The 18,931-nt window shown below is 42.9% G+C and overlaps 1 protein-coding gene across 2 annotated transcripts in view; it reads right to left on the minus strand.

Moving 5' to 3' along the window:
• The window catches only part of FGD3 (FYVE, RhoGEF and PH domain containing 3), a 167,474-nt gene that overhangs the window by 42,148 nt on the left and 106,395 nt on the right, over nt 1–18,931 (minus strand). For both annotated transcript variants that reach the window (XM_054978320.1, XM_054978321.1), the window contains exons 6-9: nt 17,893–18,029; nt 15,736–15,892; nt 13,714–13,852; nt 10,312–10,370 (exon numbers count right to left, since the gene is read on the minus strand). In XM_054978320.1, the coding sequence (XP_054834295.1) occupies nt 10,312–10,370; nt 13,714–13,852; nt 15,736–15,892; nt 17,893–18,029 (492 nt within the window). The remainder of the gene's footprint in view (nt 1–10,311; nt 10,371–13,713; nt 13,853–15,735; nt 15,893–17,892; nt 18,030–18,931) is intronic.

Consider the following 18,931-nt stretch of genomic DNA (forward strand, 5'->3'; position numbering starts at 1 on the left):
TCCCAAGGGGAACTTGAGCTAATGAGGTTACTGTGTGTGTCAAGGCATGATAATCTGTGGCCCCTCATCAAGAAACTCTCACTAAGAAAGAACATGAGGGTCCTCTTAAGAGGCAAGGTGTCCGCTGGGGAATTCTCTGAACTCCTACTAAAAATAGGGGATGGAGAGTACCCCAAGTCCAAGGGGAAGGTGACCATCCCTGCAGGCCTGGGCACAGTAGTGATGACCCTAGCAGACCTAGCAGCCATGATATACTCTGATATTGCCACTATCACAGAGAAGTCCATGGACTGGCTGTGCAAGCGTACCATTCTGACCCCAAGAACAACAAGGCTGCCATCATTAATGAAATACAACTCCCTCAAAGGGGCAGAAATGGAATACAGATCTGTGGACTCAGTGATGCAGTCCACCTCCTCAACATGCTCACTCCTCCTGGCTTCCCAGCCCACAAGCTTCTCCTCAAAGTGGGGGCTCCAGTGATGCTGCTCCAGAACCTCAGCCCACCCAAACTCTGTAATGGCACCAGACTACAAGTGAAAGCCCACCACAGGAACATCATTGAGGCCATATTTTTCACTGGCAGTGCTGGGGGGGGGGGGTGGAGTTGGTGTTCATACCACACATACCACTCATACCATCAGAGAACTCCTTCGAATTCAAGAGACCGCAGTTCCCCCTTAAGGCGTGCTTTGCTATGACGATTAACAGGTCCCAGGGGCAGACACTGAAGGTGGCAGGAATTGTCTTGAGGGAGGACTACTTCTCACATTGGCAGTTCTATGTGGCCTGCTTCAGAGTGAGCTCACCCAGCAGCCTGGTGATCCTAGCCCTATGACGATCAGCAAGTCCCAGGTTGCAAACACTGAAGGTGGCAGGAATTGACTTGAGGGAGGACTGCTTCTCATATCGGCACTTCTATGGGGCCTGCTCCAGAGTGGGCTCACACAGCAGTCTGGTGATCCTAGCCCCTGAGGGGAAAACCACCAATGTGTTCTACAAAGAGATCCTTCGGTAGAAAACCGTTTGTATGTATTTTTCACTTTATTTATTGCACTACAATCTTTTCCTTTTAAAATCTTTTCAATAGATGTTACATTTCAAGATTCACTTCATCAGTTTTCGGCATCAACACGCTTCACTTTATTCAAACACCTTTTGAAGCTTGGGTACTATGCTATTATACTACAAAAGCAACTTTAAAAAACCCACAAACTAAAAAATGTTATATACCCATAAGTATAAGTATTATAACTGGATTTAAAGTAGTTAAATACCGTAGCAAAGCACGGGTATCAAGCTAGTATCAAATAATTTCCAGAGTGCCTTATTCTCTTGTGCTTTGAAGCTCAGTGTCTTTGACCTTGCAAACCTGCTAGTTCTCAGGGGGAAGAAGAATACTGTGTTTCATTTTCAATCTGTTGCCTCTCTCCTGTCTAGACAAAGCATGTAGACTAATTAGGGAGTTCTCAGGACTGATTCGCACCAAAAGTTATGTTTTCCTGGTAGGAAGGGGATGAGTACTTGGAACCTATATGAGCCATAGTTTACAGATTTTGTTATTCCTGTCAACCTTCTGATCAACCTGTGGACATATCTATGACCATGATTTGATTCCTTGAATAAAGCCTTTTCAACCAAGACCATGGAGTGCTTGCTGTGAGGGTACAGGGATCTATCTGCCATAGCCTGTCATCCATAGACCTGACAACCAGGTATTGTACACAAGTAATCTAATTATGGAGTCTCTGCTTCCTTTTTATTCTTTTATTATTATAACTTGCCTACTTAGTATTCTTAATAACAATTCAATCAACAGAAAATCATACAATACATTCTAACTGTGTGTGTGATATGTCGCCTCCGACCTATGGCGACTAGGGGTGTGCAAGCCAAAAAATTTCGGCTAAAGCCGAAAGCCGAAAGAAGAATCTCTTTCGAATAAGCCGAAAGCCGAAACGGCCAGCCGTTTCGGCTTTCGGCTTTGTTTCGGCTTTCGGCTTTTTCAATGGGAAAATGCCTCCGTCTTCCCGGACGTCTGGGGGAGGCATTTTCCCACCGAATCAGCCCAAAATTGGTGGGGACCTTCCTCTAACCCCTCTCTAAACCCCCCCAAGTTTCAGACCGATTGGACTTTGGGGGGCCATGTTATGGCCCCCCAAAGCAGGTCCCCCTATCCTCCCATAAGAAAGCGAAGGAGCAGCATAAAGTTAGCATGCTGCTGCTCATCTTCTTCATTATTTCCTATGGGGAAAAATGAAGAAGCAGGCTTCCTTTGCCAGGGGTGGCATTTTGCATGCAAAATGCCCCCTTACCCTCAGGGGCCCTTCTCCCACCCTTCCTCCCACCCCCCACCAAGGCTCAGACTGCTCCCACTTGGGGGGGCCATTTCATGGCCTCCCCAAGTAGGTGCTCTGCTCTAATCTCTACCACTGACAGCTGGGGGAGGCTTGTCTTGCCAGGGGTGGCATTTTGCATGCAAAATGCCCCCCAACCCTCTGGGGCCCTTCTCCCACCCTTCCTCCCACCCCCCACCAAGGCTCAGACTGCTCCCACTTGGGGGGGGCATTTCATGGCCTCCCCAAGTAGGTGCTCTTTTCTCTACCACTGACAGCTGGGGGAGGCTTGTCTTGCCAGGGGTGGCATTTTGCATGGCAGCAGTATCTTACACAAAAATAACACAACTCACTTAACATCAGAGAATCACCCCAAAATATTGCTGTCAAAAGCACTTTATTTCCTTAACTGCTTTAGGTTACACAGTAGGAAGGCACAACAGGGCATGAAAGCAGTGTACTACATAAAAATAACACAATTCACTTCACATCAGAGAATCACACAAACACAACTGCTGTCAAAAATGGTGAAGTGGGTTGTATTATTTTGTGTAGTACACTTCTATCATGCCCTTTGGTGTCCTCCCCTGCTGTGTATCCTAAAGCTGTTCAAGAAATAAAGTGTGTTTGACAGGAATTGTGCTTTTGTGATTCTCTGATGTTAAGTGAGTTGTGTTATTTTTGTGTAAGATACTGCTGCCATGCCCTTTGGTGTGCCCCCCTGCTGTGTAACCTAAAGCTGTTCAAGAAATAAAGTGTTTTTGACAGGAATCGTGTTTTGTGATTCTCTGATGTTAAGTGAGTTGTGTTGATTTTTCTGTGTGGGGGACTGCTGGTGTAATGTGTCATAATGCTTTGCCTACTTGTACTTTGAAAGGGAGAAAATAATTTTTAAAAAACTTTATTTTGTGTTGTTCGTGTTTTATTCTTTGTTGTGCAGTTGGTTCCCATCATAGGGAACAATGGGGCTGGCTGGCCAGCCATCTCTGTAGGTGGTGGGGGAATCTGAGGGAGGGTGTCTGTGGTTCAGGTGCTCTTTCACAGGGGCAGGTGGGGGTGGATTTGGGTCTGTGAGGGGCTAATGTGGGGATTTGGGTCTGTGTGTGGCAGCTGGGGGGGAATTGGGTTTGTGTGGGGCTGTAAGGGGTGGACTTTAGGGGCTGAGAGCACCTACTTGGGGAGGCCATGAAATGCCCCCCCCCCCCAAGTGGGAGCAGTCTGAGCCTTGGTGGGGGGTGGGAGGAAGGGTGGGAGAAGGGCCCCAGAGGGTTGGGGGGCATTTTGCATGCAAAATGCCACCCCTGGCAAGACAAGCCTCCCCCAGCTGTCAGTGGTAGAGATTAGAGCAGAGCACCTACTTGGGGAGGCCATGAAATGGCCCCCCCAAGTGGGAGCAGTCTGAGCCTTGGTGGGGGGTGGGAGGAAGGGTGGGAGAAGGGCCCCTGAGGGTAAGGGGGCATTTTGCATGCAAAATGCCACCCCTGGCAAGACAAGCCTCCCCCAGCTGTCAGTGGTAGAGATGAGAGCAGAGCACCTACTTGGGGAGGCCATGAAATGCCCCCCCCCAAGTGGGAGCAGTCTGAGCCTTGGTGGGGGGTGGGAGGAAGGGTGGGAGAAGGGCCCCTGAGGGTAAGGGGGCATTTTGCATGCAAAATGCCACCCCTGGCAAAGGAAGCCTGCTTCTTCATTTTTTCCCCATAGGAAATAATGAAGAAGATGAGCAGCAGCATGCTAACAATATGCTGCTCCTTCGCTTTCTTATGGGAGGATAGGGGGACCTGCTTTGGGGGGGCCATAACATGGCCCCCAAAGTCCAATTGGTCTGAAACTTGGGGGGGTTTTAGAGAGGGGTTAGAGGAAGGTCCCCACCAATTTTGGGCTGATTCGGTGGGAAAATGCCTCCCCCAGACGTCCGGGAAGACGGAGGCATTTCCCCATTGAAAAGCCGAAAGAAAGCCAAAAGAAGCCGAAACGTTTCGGCTTTTTTTCTTTCGGCTAAGCCGAAACGTTTCGGCTTTCTCTGAAACGTTTCGGCTAACCCGAAAGAAGCCGAAACACTTTTGTTTCGGCTTTCTTTCGGCATTCAGAAAGCCGAAACGCACATCCCTAATGGCGACCCTATGAAGGAAAGACTTCCAAAATGTCCTATCATTAACAGACTTGCTCAGATCCTGCAAACTGGAGGACATAGCTTCTTTTATTGAGTCAAGCCGTCTCATTTTAGGTCTTCCTCTTTTCCTACTGCATTCCAGTTTTCGTAGCATTATTAACTTTTCCAGAGAATCTTGTCCTCCCATGATGTGACCAAAATAGTTTTGGTGACCAAACTAAGTGGCCTTAGTTTTCTCATTTTAGCTTCTAGGGAGAATTCAGGCTTGATTTGATCTTGTACCCACTTATTTGTCTTTTTGGCTGTCCATGGTATCCGCAAAACTCTCCTCCAGCACCACATTTCAAATGAAACAATGTTCTTCTTGTCAGCTTTTTTCACGGTCCAACTTTCACATCTATACATAGTAATGGGGAATACCACAGTTTGGATTATCTTGATCTTGGTTCCCAAAGAGACATCTTTATCTTTAAGGATCTTATCTAGCTCCCTCACAGCTGCTCTTTCAAGTCTCTTCATTGTAGTCTCCCTGTTGGTTGATGATTGAGCCAAGGAATAGAAAATCTTGAACAATTTCAATTTCCTCATGGTCAAATTTTAAATTGTGTAATTCCTCGGTAATTATTTTTGTCTTCTTGATGTTCAGTTGTAATCCTGCTTTGGCGCTTTAATCTTCATCAGTAGTCGTTTCAAGTCTTCACTATTTTCTGCCAGTAACATGGTGACATCTGCATATCTCAAATTGTTAAAGTTCCTTCTACCAGTTTTCACTCCACCTTTTTCCTAGATCTAATCCAGCTTTCTTTATGATATACTCTGCATAGAGGTTGAACAGGAGCAGGAAAAGGAGCTGCTAGAGTGGTGAGTCTTTTTCTGTTGCCTTAACTGCTGGGGGAATTTGCTGAGGTTACTGTGTGGGAGGACAGTGTTTGGGGCTGTTTGAGTGTGTAGAGCCTGCTGTAAAGTGGTGCCAGTTGGAGTAAGTGTTTCTGTTTGTCTTTTTTGCCTGAGCTGGAGCTGATTGAAGAGGGAGATTGTTACTAATTGGAGAGTGTCTGTTTTGCCTGGGGCTAACTGCTGGCCAAACCCTCTACTGACTGAGACTTGAATTGAATTAGGCTCCTCCTCACCAGAGGCACATCACAGCCACCTGGGCTCTGAGAAGGAAAGGGACCTGCAGCTAGAAGAGTATGCTTGGAATATACTTGGAAGGCAATGATGTCGACAGAAGGCCCCTTTCCAGTCACCTGCATGGAGTGTGCCATGTTTGTTTTCCTCCCGGAGGAGAAGACAGACTTCACTTGTCAGAACTGTAAGCTGGTCAGGCTTTTGGAGAAGATTCAGAGCCTGGAGGAGAGGATCATCACCATTCAGGAAATCAAGGGAGGGGAGGATTTTATTGAGAAGAGCCTAGGGGCTTTGCACAAGCATGAAGAAATAAGTCCAAGAGAAGAAGGAAGAGTCGATCTCCCTTCTGAGCCTCCTCTCAGTTCTGCAATGCAAACTGGAAGACATGGACTAAGGCAACGCTGTGGTCCACTGGAGCTCAAGAATAATTTTGAGGTGCTTGAGATGGTGATGAAGACAAGAGTGGAAGAAGAACCACAAAAACTTGGAGGAGGGAGTGAAGAGGGTATAGGACCACACGGAAGTGGAAGAAAATGGAAGGTGGTGGTCATTGGGGACTCTCTGCTCAGGGGTATGGAACGTCATGTGTCCAGGCCAGATCCCCTACCCTGAGAGACGTGTTGTTTGCCGGGAGCCAGAATTCAGGATATTACAGACCGACTGCCGAAACTGATCAGACCAACTGATCAGTACCGGTTTGCGCTGGTGCACATGGGAACAAATGACATGGCCGCGAATACCATTGCAAAAATTAAAGAGGACTATGAAGCTCTTGGAAGGCAGTTGAAGACAGTGGGGGCACAGGTAGTATTCTCTTCTATCCTTCCTGTCAAAGGAAGAGGACTGCAAAGAGAGCAGACCATACTCGAGGTGAATTGTTGGCTGAGATGGTGGTGTCGGCAGTCAGTGTGATGCGGTGGCAAAAAGGGCAAAGTCTTGGGTTGTATCTAAAGGACCATTGCATCAAAATCGCAGGAGGTCATAGTCACTCTATATACTGCCTTGGTCAGGCCGCACCTGGAGTACTGTGTGCAGTTCTGGAAGCCTCACTTCAAAAAGGATGTGGACAAAATCAAGAGAATGCAGAAGAGAGAGACGAGAATGATCAAGGGTCTGGAGACTGAGCCCTACGAGGAAAGGCTGAGGGCCTTGGAAATGTTTAGTTTGGAGAAGAGGAGATTGAGGGGAGACATGATTGCTCTCTTTAAATGTTTGAAAGGCTGTCATTTGGAGGAGGGCAAGGAGATATTCTAGTTGGCAGCAGAGGATAGGACTTGAAGCAATGGGCTTAAATTACATGCAGAAAGGTACCGGCTGGGTATTAGGAAAAACTTTTTCACAGTCAGAGTAGTTGAAAGGTGGAATCAGCTGCCTAGGGAGGTGGTAAGCTCCCCTTCACTGGCAGTTTTCAAGAAGAGGCTGGATGAGTATTTGTCAGGGATGCTTTAGGCTCATCCTGCATTGGGCAGGGGGTTGGACTAGAAAGTCTGTATGGCCCCTCCCAACTCTGTGATTCTGTGAACAGGTAGGGAGATAATATACATCCTTGTCTGACACCCTTGTCAATTGGAAACCATTCTGTTTCCCCATATTCTGTCCTGACAGTAGCCTCTTGTCCAGGGTAAAGGTTGCGCATCACAACAGATGTTGTGGCACCCCAATTTCTTTTAACACTCTCCATAGCTTTTCATGATCCACACAGTCAAAAGCTTTTCTGTTATCTATAAAACATAGGCCAATTTTCTTCTGAAATTCCCTGGTATGTTCCATTAGCCATTTTAAATTTGCAATGTGATCTCTGGCACCTCTTCCTTTTCTGAATCCAGTTTGAACATCCAGCATTTCTCATTCCATATATGCTAAGAGGTCTTTGCTGTAGAATTTTGAACATCACTTTACTTGCATGGGAAATTAACATGATAGTCCGATAGTTGCTGCACTCTTTAGCATTTCCTTTTTTTGGAATTGGAATGTAGTCTGTTTCCAGCCTGAGGGCCATTGTTTTGTTTTCCATATTTGTTGACAGATTCTGATGGACTCCGTTTCTGTAGCCAGAAATAGCTCTATTGATATGCCATCTACTCTATGTGCTTTGCTTCTCCCAATTGCTTTGAGTGCTTTTACTTCACTTTCTAGGATTTCTGGTTCTTCACCAAAAGATTCTTCGTCGAAAGTATCTGTCATCCTTCCATCTCTTTTGTATAATTCTTCGGTGCATTGTTTCAGTCTTTCCTTTATTTTATCATGATCAGATACTGTATTTCTCCGTTGATCTTTCAGCATGCCAAGCCATGGCTTGAATTTCCCTTTGATTTCTTGGATCTTTTGGAACAGATCTCTTGTTGTTCCTTTTTTGTTGTTGTCTTTTATTTCTTTGCACTGGATATTATAATAGGTTTCTTTGTTTCTGCGTGCAAGTTGCTGAAAAGCTGCATTTAGAATTTTGGCCCTATTGTAACTACATAGATCATTAAAGGAAAGCAATTACACGAATCCAAAAAAGTATCTTACCCAAATATACAAAGGTCACAGGCAAAGAGCCCCTCCAAAGAAGCTCTCTTTCAGATTAGCTTTTCATATTTATAGGGTTTCAGAAACTTTTCTTAAAAGCACTTACTGGGCACCTAAAAAGTGTTTACAGGCACCATGGCACTCATAGACACCACACTGGACACCCCTGGCCTAACAGCTACATTCCTTTCTGAATCTGTCTTCTGGATCTAACTCAGAAAACCAAATATCACCGCTTTTAATAATTCTTGCTCAAAAAGCTGTTTCCTGAATTTCTTGAGGTTCTCTCTGCTGATCAATGTTCAAGAAATTTCACAAACTGAGTTCGCATACCATGGAAGCATGATTTATTTCTTAACGGAATTTACTCCCCTGATAAGCATAGTGATCAAACATAATATCTAAAAAAACTTATTACTGTCTTTGAAGTTATGAACAAAACACCTTGTAGATGCCTCCTTAATTACACATGCACACGCACACGCACACGCACACACAGAGCTCACATTCCGGGGCACTACAAACCCTTTACTATAGAACAAATTTAGTCATTTCACCTGACTTTAAGAGCCTACATACAGAAAGAAATGGAGTCTCACCTCATAAATGTGCCCAGCTGCCTTCATGCATAATGTGTGATCCTGAATTTAGAATCCCAAGTGTATTATTAGTGTGGTACACAATGCTTCCACATTGGGTGGTCTAGGTGTGGTTGTCTGGCAGCTTGTGAAGGGGAATTGGTGGGTGCTGCAGCACCAGTGTGTGTAGGTGCACAAGGTAAGAGGCAGGCAAGCAAAGGCTCACTTAAAGCACCAGCACACTCCTATGCTGTTTGACCTACTTCACTGGACTAACTGTATGAACTGACCCAACTGAATTTGCAAGAACAACGGCAAGAAATTTTAAATTTGCTAACATTCTTACAGGTATAGAAATGCATAAAAATGCTTATCAAACCAAAAGAAGAACTTCAAGAACTGGCAAACGGTAAGAAAAACAAGAAAAATAGCGTCCTAAACTAAACTTTCAGATAAAGCTGAAGTGTGTGTACACAAACATACACACAGTTCAGTTTTATCTATGTCTGAAAATTTAGTTCAGTATGAAAACCAGGGGTCATTTCGTAGAAAAAGAACTGTAGAAACTCATTAGCAGAACTCATTAACATATGCCACACCCAAATAGCCAGGATTCAGCTGCTGCCAGATGGAGGAGTGTTCCCCCACCTGGCAGTGGCCTGATCAGGGCTGTTTTGCGCCCAATCAAGGCCAAAAGGACCAAAATGGCTCAAAATGGCCATTTTGGGCACTTTTGGCCTGGATCAGGCCCAAAACGGCCCAGATTGGGTTGGTGCCGGGCAGGGCAGGAGTCCCCCACCAGGCACCAAACCAAGCCAAAAGTAGCCATTTGGGGCCATTTGGGCCAGGATCGGGGCCAAAAAGGACTGAATCTGGTTGGAGCCGAGTGGGAGAACCCTCCCCTGCCCAAGACTGACCCGGTCAAGGCTGTTTTGGACCAGATCCGGGCCCCAAAGAGCCAAAAATGCCATTTTGGGCCCATTTGAGCCCAAATTGGGGCCTCAAAGGCCAGGACTGGGATGGTGCTGGGTGGGGGACACTTCCACTGCCCAGCACCGTCCAAATCCAGGCCCCTTTGACCCCAATCCAGGCCGAAATGGGCCCAATTCAGGACAAAACGACCGAAAATGACTGACAATGGCCATTTTGGGCCTTTTTCAGCCTGGATCAGGGCCGAAATGGTTGGGACCGGGTCTGTGCCAGTTGGGGTACGCTCCCCCTGCCCAGCACCAACCTGATCCTGGCCGTTTCAGCCCTGATCTGGGCCGTTCAGGGAAATGGCCCTGAAATGGGCCCAAAATAGCCAAAAATGGCCATTTTTGACCCGTTTTGGCCCTTATCAGGGCTGAAACAGCCAGGATCGGGTCAGTGCCAGCATCCCCTGCCTGGCACTGACCTGATCCAGGCTGTTTTGGCCCCAATTGTGGCCGTTTTGGCCCCAATCGAGGCCTAAACAGCCCAAAATGTTTGAAACTCAGGTGGGCAGGGCCACCTGAGTTGGGGGAACTACCACCGTTCTGGTGAGTTCCCCCTCGAAACGAGCCCTGATGAAAACCATCCTCAAGGCACTATATAGTAATGAGAGACCATTGCTTCAAATAAGGATCTCATTTAATGGCTCAGATTCTGTTGCACATTTTCTACTCACCATCTTTCGGATGGCTGCATTTGAATGGTTTGCTGCTGTAGAAATGAGTTCCAGGGATTCTGCAGTAAAGAGATGGCAGCAGTTATACATTCTTAAAATTATTATCATTTAATAGCACAGTTTTTAAGTCTGTGAATTATACAACTTGACCCCCAAAATGCTGCTACACACAAATACCACATTTGTAAGCACACTACCTCTGCACAACATTCCTGTGTTTGTCAGGATCAAGCACGCATGTAAGAGTATTCTGTTTAATATTGCACAAATAACAAGATTCAGATAAGTAGTGCATACTGGGCAAAAAGGTCAAGGAAAATAAAGTTGAAACAGATTCAGCTATCAAGATTCAGTAGATAGCTAAGTGCAACAGAGTAGACACCTCAGATTAGGCCTTATATGCAGTGGCGTAGTGTGGGGAGGGCAAGGGCAGCAGCCGCCCCGGGTGCAAAATTCTGAGGGGGCACCACATCCATGGCCCCACCCTGGGAGCACTCCTGGCCTGCCTCCCTGCTCCTTCATGGGAGCCACCGCTGCTGTTGCTGCCAGCTCAGTGCCCAGCAAGCCAGATGCCCTGGCGGCATGGCAGGCAGCTTGCCCCCTGCCCCTCTCAGTGCGCTCCCGTGGTTTGGGCCGCTTGCCTCCCCTACCCCTTACCTCTTTGCCTCAGCCACAGCCGCCCGTGCCACCGCCATCATCTCAGGGCCCAGCGGTGGCGCAGGCAGCTGTGATGAAGTGGTAAGGGGTGGTGAAGTGAGCGTCCCAAACTGTGGGAGCTCTCTGGGGGGCAGGGGCAAGCCCCTGTGGCCCGCCTCCCCATCCCTTCACCGCAGCCGCCCTTGCTGCCACCGCTAGCTCAGCGCCCAGTGAGCTGGGCGCCAAGGTGGAGCGGCAGGCAGCCTGCCTTCCTGCTCATCTCCCTGGCCCTCCCTGCTCCCGTGGTTCAGGCCACTTGCCTTCTCCACCCCTTACCTCTTCACTGCTGCCACCCGTGCCACCACCATCAGCTCGGCGCCCTGCAGTGGCATGGGCAGCTGCGGCGAAGAGGTAACGGGTGGTGAGGTGAGCTGTTCATACCGCGGGAGCACTCTGGGGAGTGGTGGGAGCGCATCCCTGTGTGATGACATCATGAAAGTGATGTCATTGCGCAGGGCCCAGAGCACGCGCACACTTTGCGCATACGCACAGGGGCAGGGACACCACCTCCTGCCCCTGTGCCCCTAACCCACGCTACACCACTGCCTATATGCATGTTTATGAATTCCTATTCATGCTTACAGACAGAGGAATTTCTATTCCTTAATTTTAGAGGGGGCTGCTCAATGTGCAACCTCACTCCTCTTACAGTGTCACCATTTTTGAAACATTCCCTTTCACCCTGTGTGCTTTTTTCTGAATGTGCATTTCAATGAGGATCATTGGCACACTCATTTTGTAGAATGAACCTCCAGCCACTGCTTCTCTTTACTTGATCAGCATAAGGCATAAATGTTCCTGAACATTCTCTATCTCTGTCTGCATCTTTGGTGTGAGGAATGAAGAACTGAAAGGGAACCAGCACAATTTTAAAGTCCATGTAAATCAGATCTGTGAAATTGTCATGCCTATATCATGTTTGGGGAGACACTTTGAACTTGCCTAAAAATGTTCATACAGCATTTTCACTTAATTTTTAGCACATGAAAAATTTTCAATCCTGTAAAAATAATAAATGGAGCCAGTACTAGAATCACTGGAACTTTTCCTTCTAGCAATTGAATAGTAAACATTGACAGCTTTGCTCCTTCCAGCTGAAGTGTCAGTGACAGTGAACATTTATTTTATTTACTTCATCATCCACCTCTTACTGAGACTCAAGGTAGATTACAGGATTATAAAACAAAGCAATAAAACAAGCATAATACAATCAATAAATAATAAAATATAAAAAAGAAAAAAGTGTCAAAAATTTTCACAGGCACTTAAAACTACAACTTTATTCTCTTTATTAAAATTGCTCTCCTGTACAGTTCAGTTTTACACATTTTGAGGAACAATAGGCACCTTCCGGACCTTATCAGACAATCAGGCCATTCCATCAGGTAGGAGCCACAACAAAGAATGCTCACAAATGGGCAGCTGTTGTTCTTGCCCCTTTGTAGGGGTAACTTCAGAAGCCTTTACTCAGATTCAAGCTCAGCAGAGAATGTTAAGAGAGGTAGTCAGTGGTCCTAGGTCATGATGGGCTTTGTAACACCTTGTGAACCCAGTAACCAATGCATTGACTGCAGATAGGTATAATATGCAAAGTTTATTTAACGCCTGATAGTAAATGACCTGTGGAATTCTGTGCCAGTTAAATTTTCTTAGTTGTCTTTGCAGACACACCCATGTAGAGTGTGTTTACAATAGTCTATCCTTGAGGTGCTAGAGCATGGATCCACATGGCTATATCGATCAGGTCAAGGTAAGAAGCCATCCTCAGGGTTACATGAAGATGGAAGAAAGCATTTTTTACAGATGAATTAACTTGCTTCACCAGCATTAATGCCAGGACAAGTAATAGCCCCAAACTCTTAACTGAGTTTCCAGGGCTGAGCTAAACATCAGAAGCACAATGCCCTGCAAGACCTCAACCTTCCCAAGCAGTATCAACTTCATCTTATCAGGATTCAATTTCACTTGCTCACCCTTTGCCATTTAACCACAGCAGCCAGACACTAGCACAGGATAGCTATAGCAATGTCCGGAAGTTCAGACAAAAAAATAAAGAGCTAGATGTCGTCAGTATATTGATGACTCCAAAACTATAAATGGTTTCTCCTAAGGGCTAAAACAGCATAGAAGATAAAAATGAAACCTTGTGGAATACCACAGGCTAAGTCCTGCACATCATGCCAATTTAGCTAATTGGTGGCAGGGGTTTCACTCCATGAGCACAAAACCGTGCTTACAATTGAACATGACATTTGGGGGAAGGCCACGGCTCAATGGTAAAGCATTTGTTTGCATGTAGAAGGTCCCAGGTTCAGTCCCCAGTATTTCCAGTTAAAGGATCTTGCAGTAAGTGATGCGATAGACCACAGCCTGGGATTTTGGAGAGCCACTGCCAGCCTTAGACAGTGCTGATTTTGATGGACCAAGGGTCTGATTCAATATAAGGCAGTTTTCACATGACATGAACACGTAAAAGAAATGCATTGGCTGCTGTAAGTTAAAAGCAATTACAAAGCCCTATCCACAGGATTACATTCTGAATTGAATGATACTGAGCAACTAAATAGGTTCATATCAAATTGTGAGAAAGGGAAAAGTGTATTTTAAAAAGCTTTAAAATTTGTGACCCATTTTATGGACAGACCCTCTTCATTTCTGAATGCCATTTAAAAATTAAGTTGCCATGAGAATGAAACTTGTACTTACTTTCAGCATCTTTCCTATCTGGTGACTCTTCAGGAAGTTTTTTAAGATAATCCTTCAAGAGAAGCTCATAGCGAGGAATTCTTTGTACAGGTTCTAGCATATGATGCTGTAATGTTAGATTTCCACATATTTCTTGTTTCTGTATATCATTGTAAAGGTGAAAAAAATAAATAAATGAAATATAAATATATTCAAATTATTAATGAAGTGAACAAAATAAATGTCATATAAATATATTCAAATTATTAATGAAGTGAACATCAGCTATTAAATCTGCAAAATAGATTACATTTTAGCTAAGTTATCCAAGGAGATCAACATGCTTCAGTAATACATTTTAAATAATATGAAGTTGATTAGGCCACTGCATGAAAAAAGTTCAACAAATAAGGAGCAAAATCAAGCAGAACATTTTATAGAACTGTATTTAAACTGGTATGTATCCTATTATTAAGGAATGGCCACTTAAATTGGAGAAAATCTCCTTAGACTGGTAGTTTGAAGCTGTCCTCTTTCCTCCACTGGAAGAAGAGTCCCTTAGGTTGGAGGAAGTTTCTCTTAGGCTGGAGAATTGAAATCATTCTCCTTCCTTCATTGGAGGATATCCGCTTAAATTGGAGGAAGTTTCAGTAGGTAGCCATGTTGGACTGCAGTAGAACAGCAGGATTTGAGTCCAGTGGCACCTTAGATACCAATGAGATTTTCAGGGTATGAGCTTTTTAGAGTCAAAATACCAAGTTGGAGGAACTTAAACTGGAGGAAGTCTCCTTAGGCAAAGACTTCAGATTTATTATTATTGACACAATTTCAATCCTGACTTTATATGCTTCAACAGCTCCAACACTTGAATAAGCACCTCTTATAACTCTTGTAACTAGAAAATAACCTCAATAAAAAGTATAAACAACTTTTCAAGCACAAGAATGATAAATCAACTGAAATAAGTAAACATCAATCAATGCAATGAGTATGCCTAAACAGAAACCCTGGTATATCCTCATTATCGAGGACCAAATACTCTTGAAAAATTCAGCAAGCAATATGTTACACACTTAGAAAAACTCAGTTGACAATAAATAATGCACACCAACGTTTTGTACTAAATTAATGCAAGTTTTAATTGTCTCATGTCGACATTCTAAAATACTCTTCCACAATCACCCCCTAGTATTCAATCCTGCAACAAAGTGCATCTGATAGTTTCAAAAATTAGCTGAAAGAGTTGTCATCAAAGCAATCTGTATAACAAGTTAATCAACACTCATGATTCATTATCCATTTTTTTCATGTATTGTTACAACTTCAGTGAACAGTTATTACTGGTACCCCTGGTAAACAAATTACATCGCAAAAATTAAGATTCCTGTATGGGATTTCAAAGATAAACAATAAACCATGAGGAAACTATTTGTTCACAGTAAGTTCAAAGTTCAGAAAAAATTATATTTTCCTTCTGGAAATTCATTATCTATTACCAAAGTACAGAAACTGCAATGAAATCTTGGGCTAAACCCAGATTTAAGGTCCTCAGATTCTGTGGAATACTTGATCAAGTAAAATGAAAATTGGCTTTGTTTAATTGAAGTTTGGATAATAACATATTCCACTAAGCTGTTTAATAACAATCCAAATTATGGCATTTAGTTGTGATTCACATCTCTGTCATACTGGGCAGAAGGGGGTGAGAAGAGCATTCGATCTCAGAGACAGCATGATTCATCAACTTTAAAAAGATCATGACAGTTAAACCTGATTACTTAAAGTACATAAATACTTAAAAGTATTTCACAGTGCAATCCTAAGCAGAGTTATGCCAGTCTACACCCAGTGAAATCAATTGGCTTAGACTGAAGTAACTCTGTTTAGGACTGCGCAGTTAGAACATTTGTTACCACCCACTTTACGCTTCACAGTAATATTTTTAATAAAGACAAGTAATGTGGAATCATTTTCTGGTTTCATTTTCTCTTCATGTGTAATGTCAAATGGCTAAGAACTGCAAAAAGTTCAGAATCTTTGTACCTGAATATTTTGAACAACATCTTTAAATTGAGATGATCTCTGCATCCATGTATTCACCATGTCCATTGCTCTGTCAAAATTCTTTACATATTCTCCATACATCTTCAGAAATGGAGCAAGTTTTTGAAGGATATCTCCTAGCCGTGGATTTGTATTCCTGTAGAACAATAAATAAATAAATTTAAAATGCAAAAATATGGTAATAAATATTAATTAGAAACCAAAGGACAAACCCAGATTTCCATACCTTAATTCTGATATAGTTGTCTTTTATGTGCTTAAAAAATTAATATGACATATTTAGAAACACTTCTACTTACTCACTTGCATCAAATTAAGGAAGAATTTGAAAACAGTTTTTGATATATATATGTGTGTGTCAATTGTTGATACATTTAAAATGCCTGTAACTTAATTTCCATGTCTACTCAGAAGTAAGTCACACTGTGTTCAATGGGGCTTACTTTTAGGCAGAGGTGAGGGCAGAAAATGTTTCAAACTGGAATATTTTCCATGTCATATTTTTCCATGGGAAAAATATATATATAGCCAGTCTACCATTGTCATGGCTGTTGTGCTCCAAATCAATCATGTTATATAGGCTAAATGTAGAATGTGAATCATGGAGAAATGCCAGTGTTTGTACGTGGTCCTCTTTGTACATGGTGTACCATATTTACTCAATAGGAAAGTGACTCTGAATACAAGAAGACATCTGTAAAGGAAGTTATATACCCCTCCCCCTTTTACTGAACATAACTTGTATTTGAATGTAAGATGATCCCCTTTTTATAGCATACCTGAAAAAACAACTAGTCTTGCATTGGAGTAAATACCGTTTTTGACCTCTTTTGCTAACATTATTTAAATCTTGTTAATATTATTTAAATTATTTATTTAAATTTGAATCAGAATTTTTTATGGGAAAACCCACATCACTGCTTCTAGTTAAGCATACATAGGATTTCCACCTTGGTGTAATCTGCAATCTTGACTACTGCTTTGTTCATCTCTTATGAAGGAGTAATAAACATTGCTGTGGGAGATGTATAGGCAGACACCTACACCTTTCCACTGTCTGTTTATTCCCATTTGCACTTCCTTAAACAAGTTATCTTAATCTGTGAAAACTGTTTTCTTAAGAGCCTTTGGAGAGGATCTTTGACCAATGCTTATATAGTGTCTATCTCATCACCTCTCACCCACCAGTATTTTTCTTTGCACAAATCATGTTGATTATTCTGAGCAACAAAACTGCATGTGATTGCAGACTAGTGCTATCTAAGCAGATGCATATCAGTGTATTAGTTCTCGTTATGATTACTCTTTCACATGTTTCTTCTATGTCCAAGCCCAGTTCTAGGTCATAACCATGGACCATTTTCCACATGGGATATCTGCCTCAGGTTCAACACTGTTGGGAAGCGCACTGTTTTCCTGCATGCCCACAGCAACATTCATGCACCTCTCAAAGTTTCCTTCAACTTTTCTGTGATCTTTCTCAAACCTGCTTTGCTGTGAAATTTGGGGAAGATCTCAGTAGAAGAGCATATAAGTACAGCTATTATTACATAACAATATTCAATTGTCAATTTTTAAAACAAAATTTTAAAAGCCATAGAGGTCCAAGGGAGGGGGATGGCCATTGCCAGATGACTGAAGCAGGGAAAATGCGAGGAAATATGTGGAAGCCCCACTGCTGCAGGACTGTATTGGCAGCTATGCTAGGAATAGGGAAACCATATTAGACCTGTCCCTCTGTTGAAACAACCATGGCTTAAATCCAAACATGTGCATAACAATGGGTAATAAAATGCTTCGCCACAGATTTCAGTGTCAGGGGGAAAGTCCATGTTTGTGAGCCTAAAAGAAGAGTACCCAGCACTGAAGATAATAGGGAAGACAGTGCTCCCACAGTAGTAACTGGTCCCAGACTCTGTTCAAAGAAAGAGCAGAGCAACATAAGGCTTTAACTGTCCTGCTGAGGGTGGGGCTCTTCAGCTACCAGATATGCCATTGTTTCAGACCCATGAAAAACACTGAAGCTGGAAAAGAATCAAATGTGTGCAATTAAGAGTATGTCTCTCTTATTACAGAACTGGGCATTATAACTGCTAGAGCATGCTTAAAAGAGATGGTTACTCTCCATTTACCTACCATTCATCTGTAATCCTTGTTTTGAGCTCAGGCAGGAGAAATTGTTCATGGAAGCGATAGATGGAAGAAATATTCGAAAAGATGCCTGTTACCACTTCAGGTGGAATCCCTGCATCATACAATTTAGTGCAAAAAACCTGCACACACACACACACACACACCAAAAAAAACCACACCCTCAAGGTATAAAACCAGAAATATATTATTTATACAAGTCTAACTGGATGATATTTCAGGAAGGATCTTTATTTCTGGAATATTTTCCCAAGATACACTCAAGAAAAGATTCAATTTGTTCAAAGGATGCCTCAGTCAAATGAAGTAATAATATACTTTGTAATTAATATGCTACCTAATTAATCCTGAAGCTGCTTGTTAGTCATATAGAAGGAAAGCAAATATTACTAATGTACTCAGTCTTTAATAGAGAAACAGCATCTTAATAAATACATTAAAATGAAAGGTGCTGTGTGAGCATCTTTCCTAAATATCTTCCTGCTAGATATAAAACTTATTTCTGCCAAGGAAAAAATTCTATGCCATGTGGATCAGTTTCCTCCTACTTTCACATTAGGCATTGCACAACTGACTTTAAAGGACAAGAGACATCTGAATCAGCTGCTAGACTAATTTGACCTCAGAATATTCAACAGACAGGAGGAAGTTAATTGTCCCAAAATAACTGCCATTCGTTCTACTGATATAGTCAATTCAAAATGAAGATATCTAGTGTCGAAATAGAAAGATTCCAGTTCAGGATCCATCCTGAAATATTTCATGATTTTTCTTTTCTTACAAGTTATTTTGGAGTTAACAATAAGGCAGCAATACGTTTATACAACTTTTAAAGCATTTTATATACATTTTCTTAATAATCTTAACATTTTAATAAAGTAGATTAGTTTTATTCCCTTTCTAGAAATGAAAGAGTTGAGAATGAAAGGAAATGAAATGCGCTATCAAAACAAAGAAAAATAATGACAGAGTTAACATTCTATGATAGATTAACCAATCAATTAATGTATAAATTATCTTTAGT

The sequence above is a fragment of the Eublepharis macularius genome, chromosome 4, assembly GCF_028583425.1.
Source record: "Eublepharis macularius isolate TG4126 chromosome 4, MPM_Emac_v1.0, whole genome shotgun sequence".
NCBI classification, from domain to species: domain Eukaryota; kingdom Metazoa; phylum Chordata; class Lepidosauria; order Squamata; family Eublepharidae; genus Eublepharis; species Eublepharis macularius.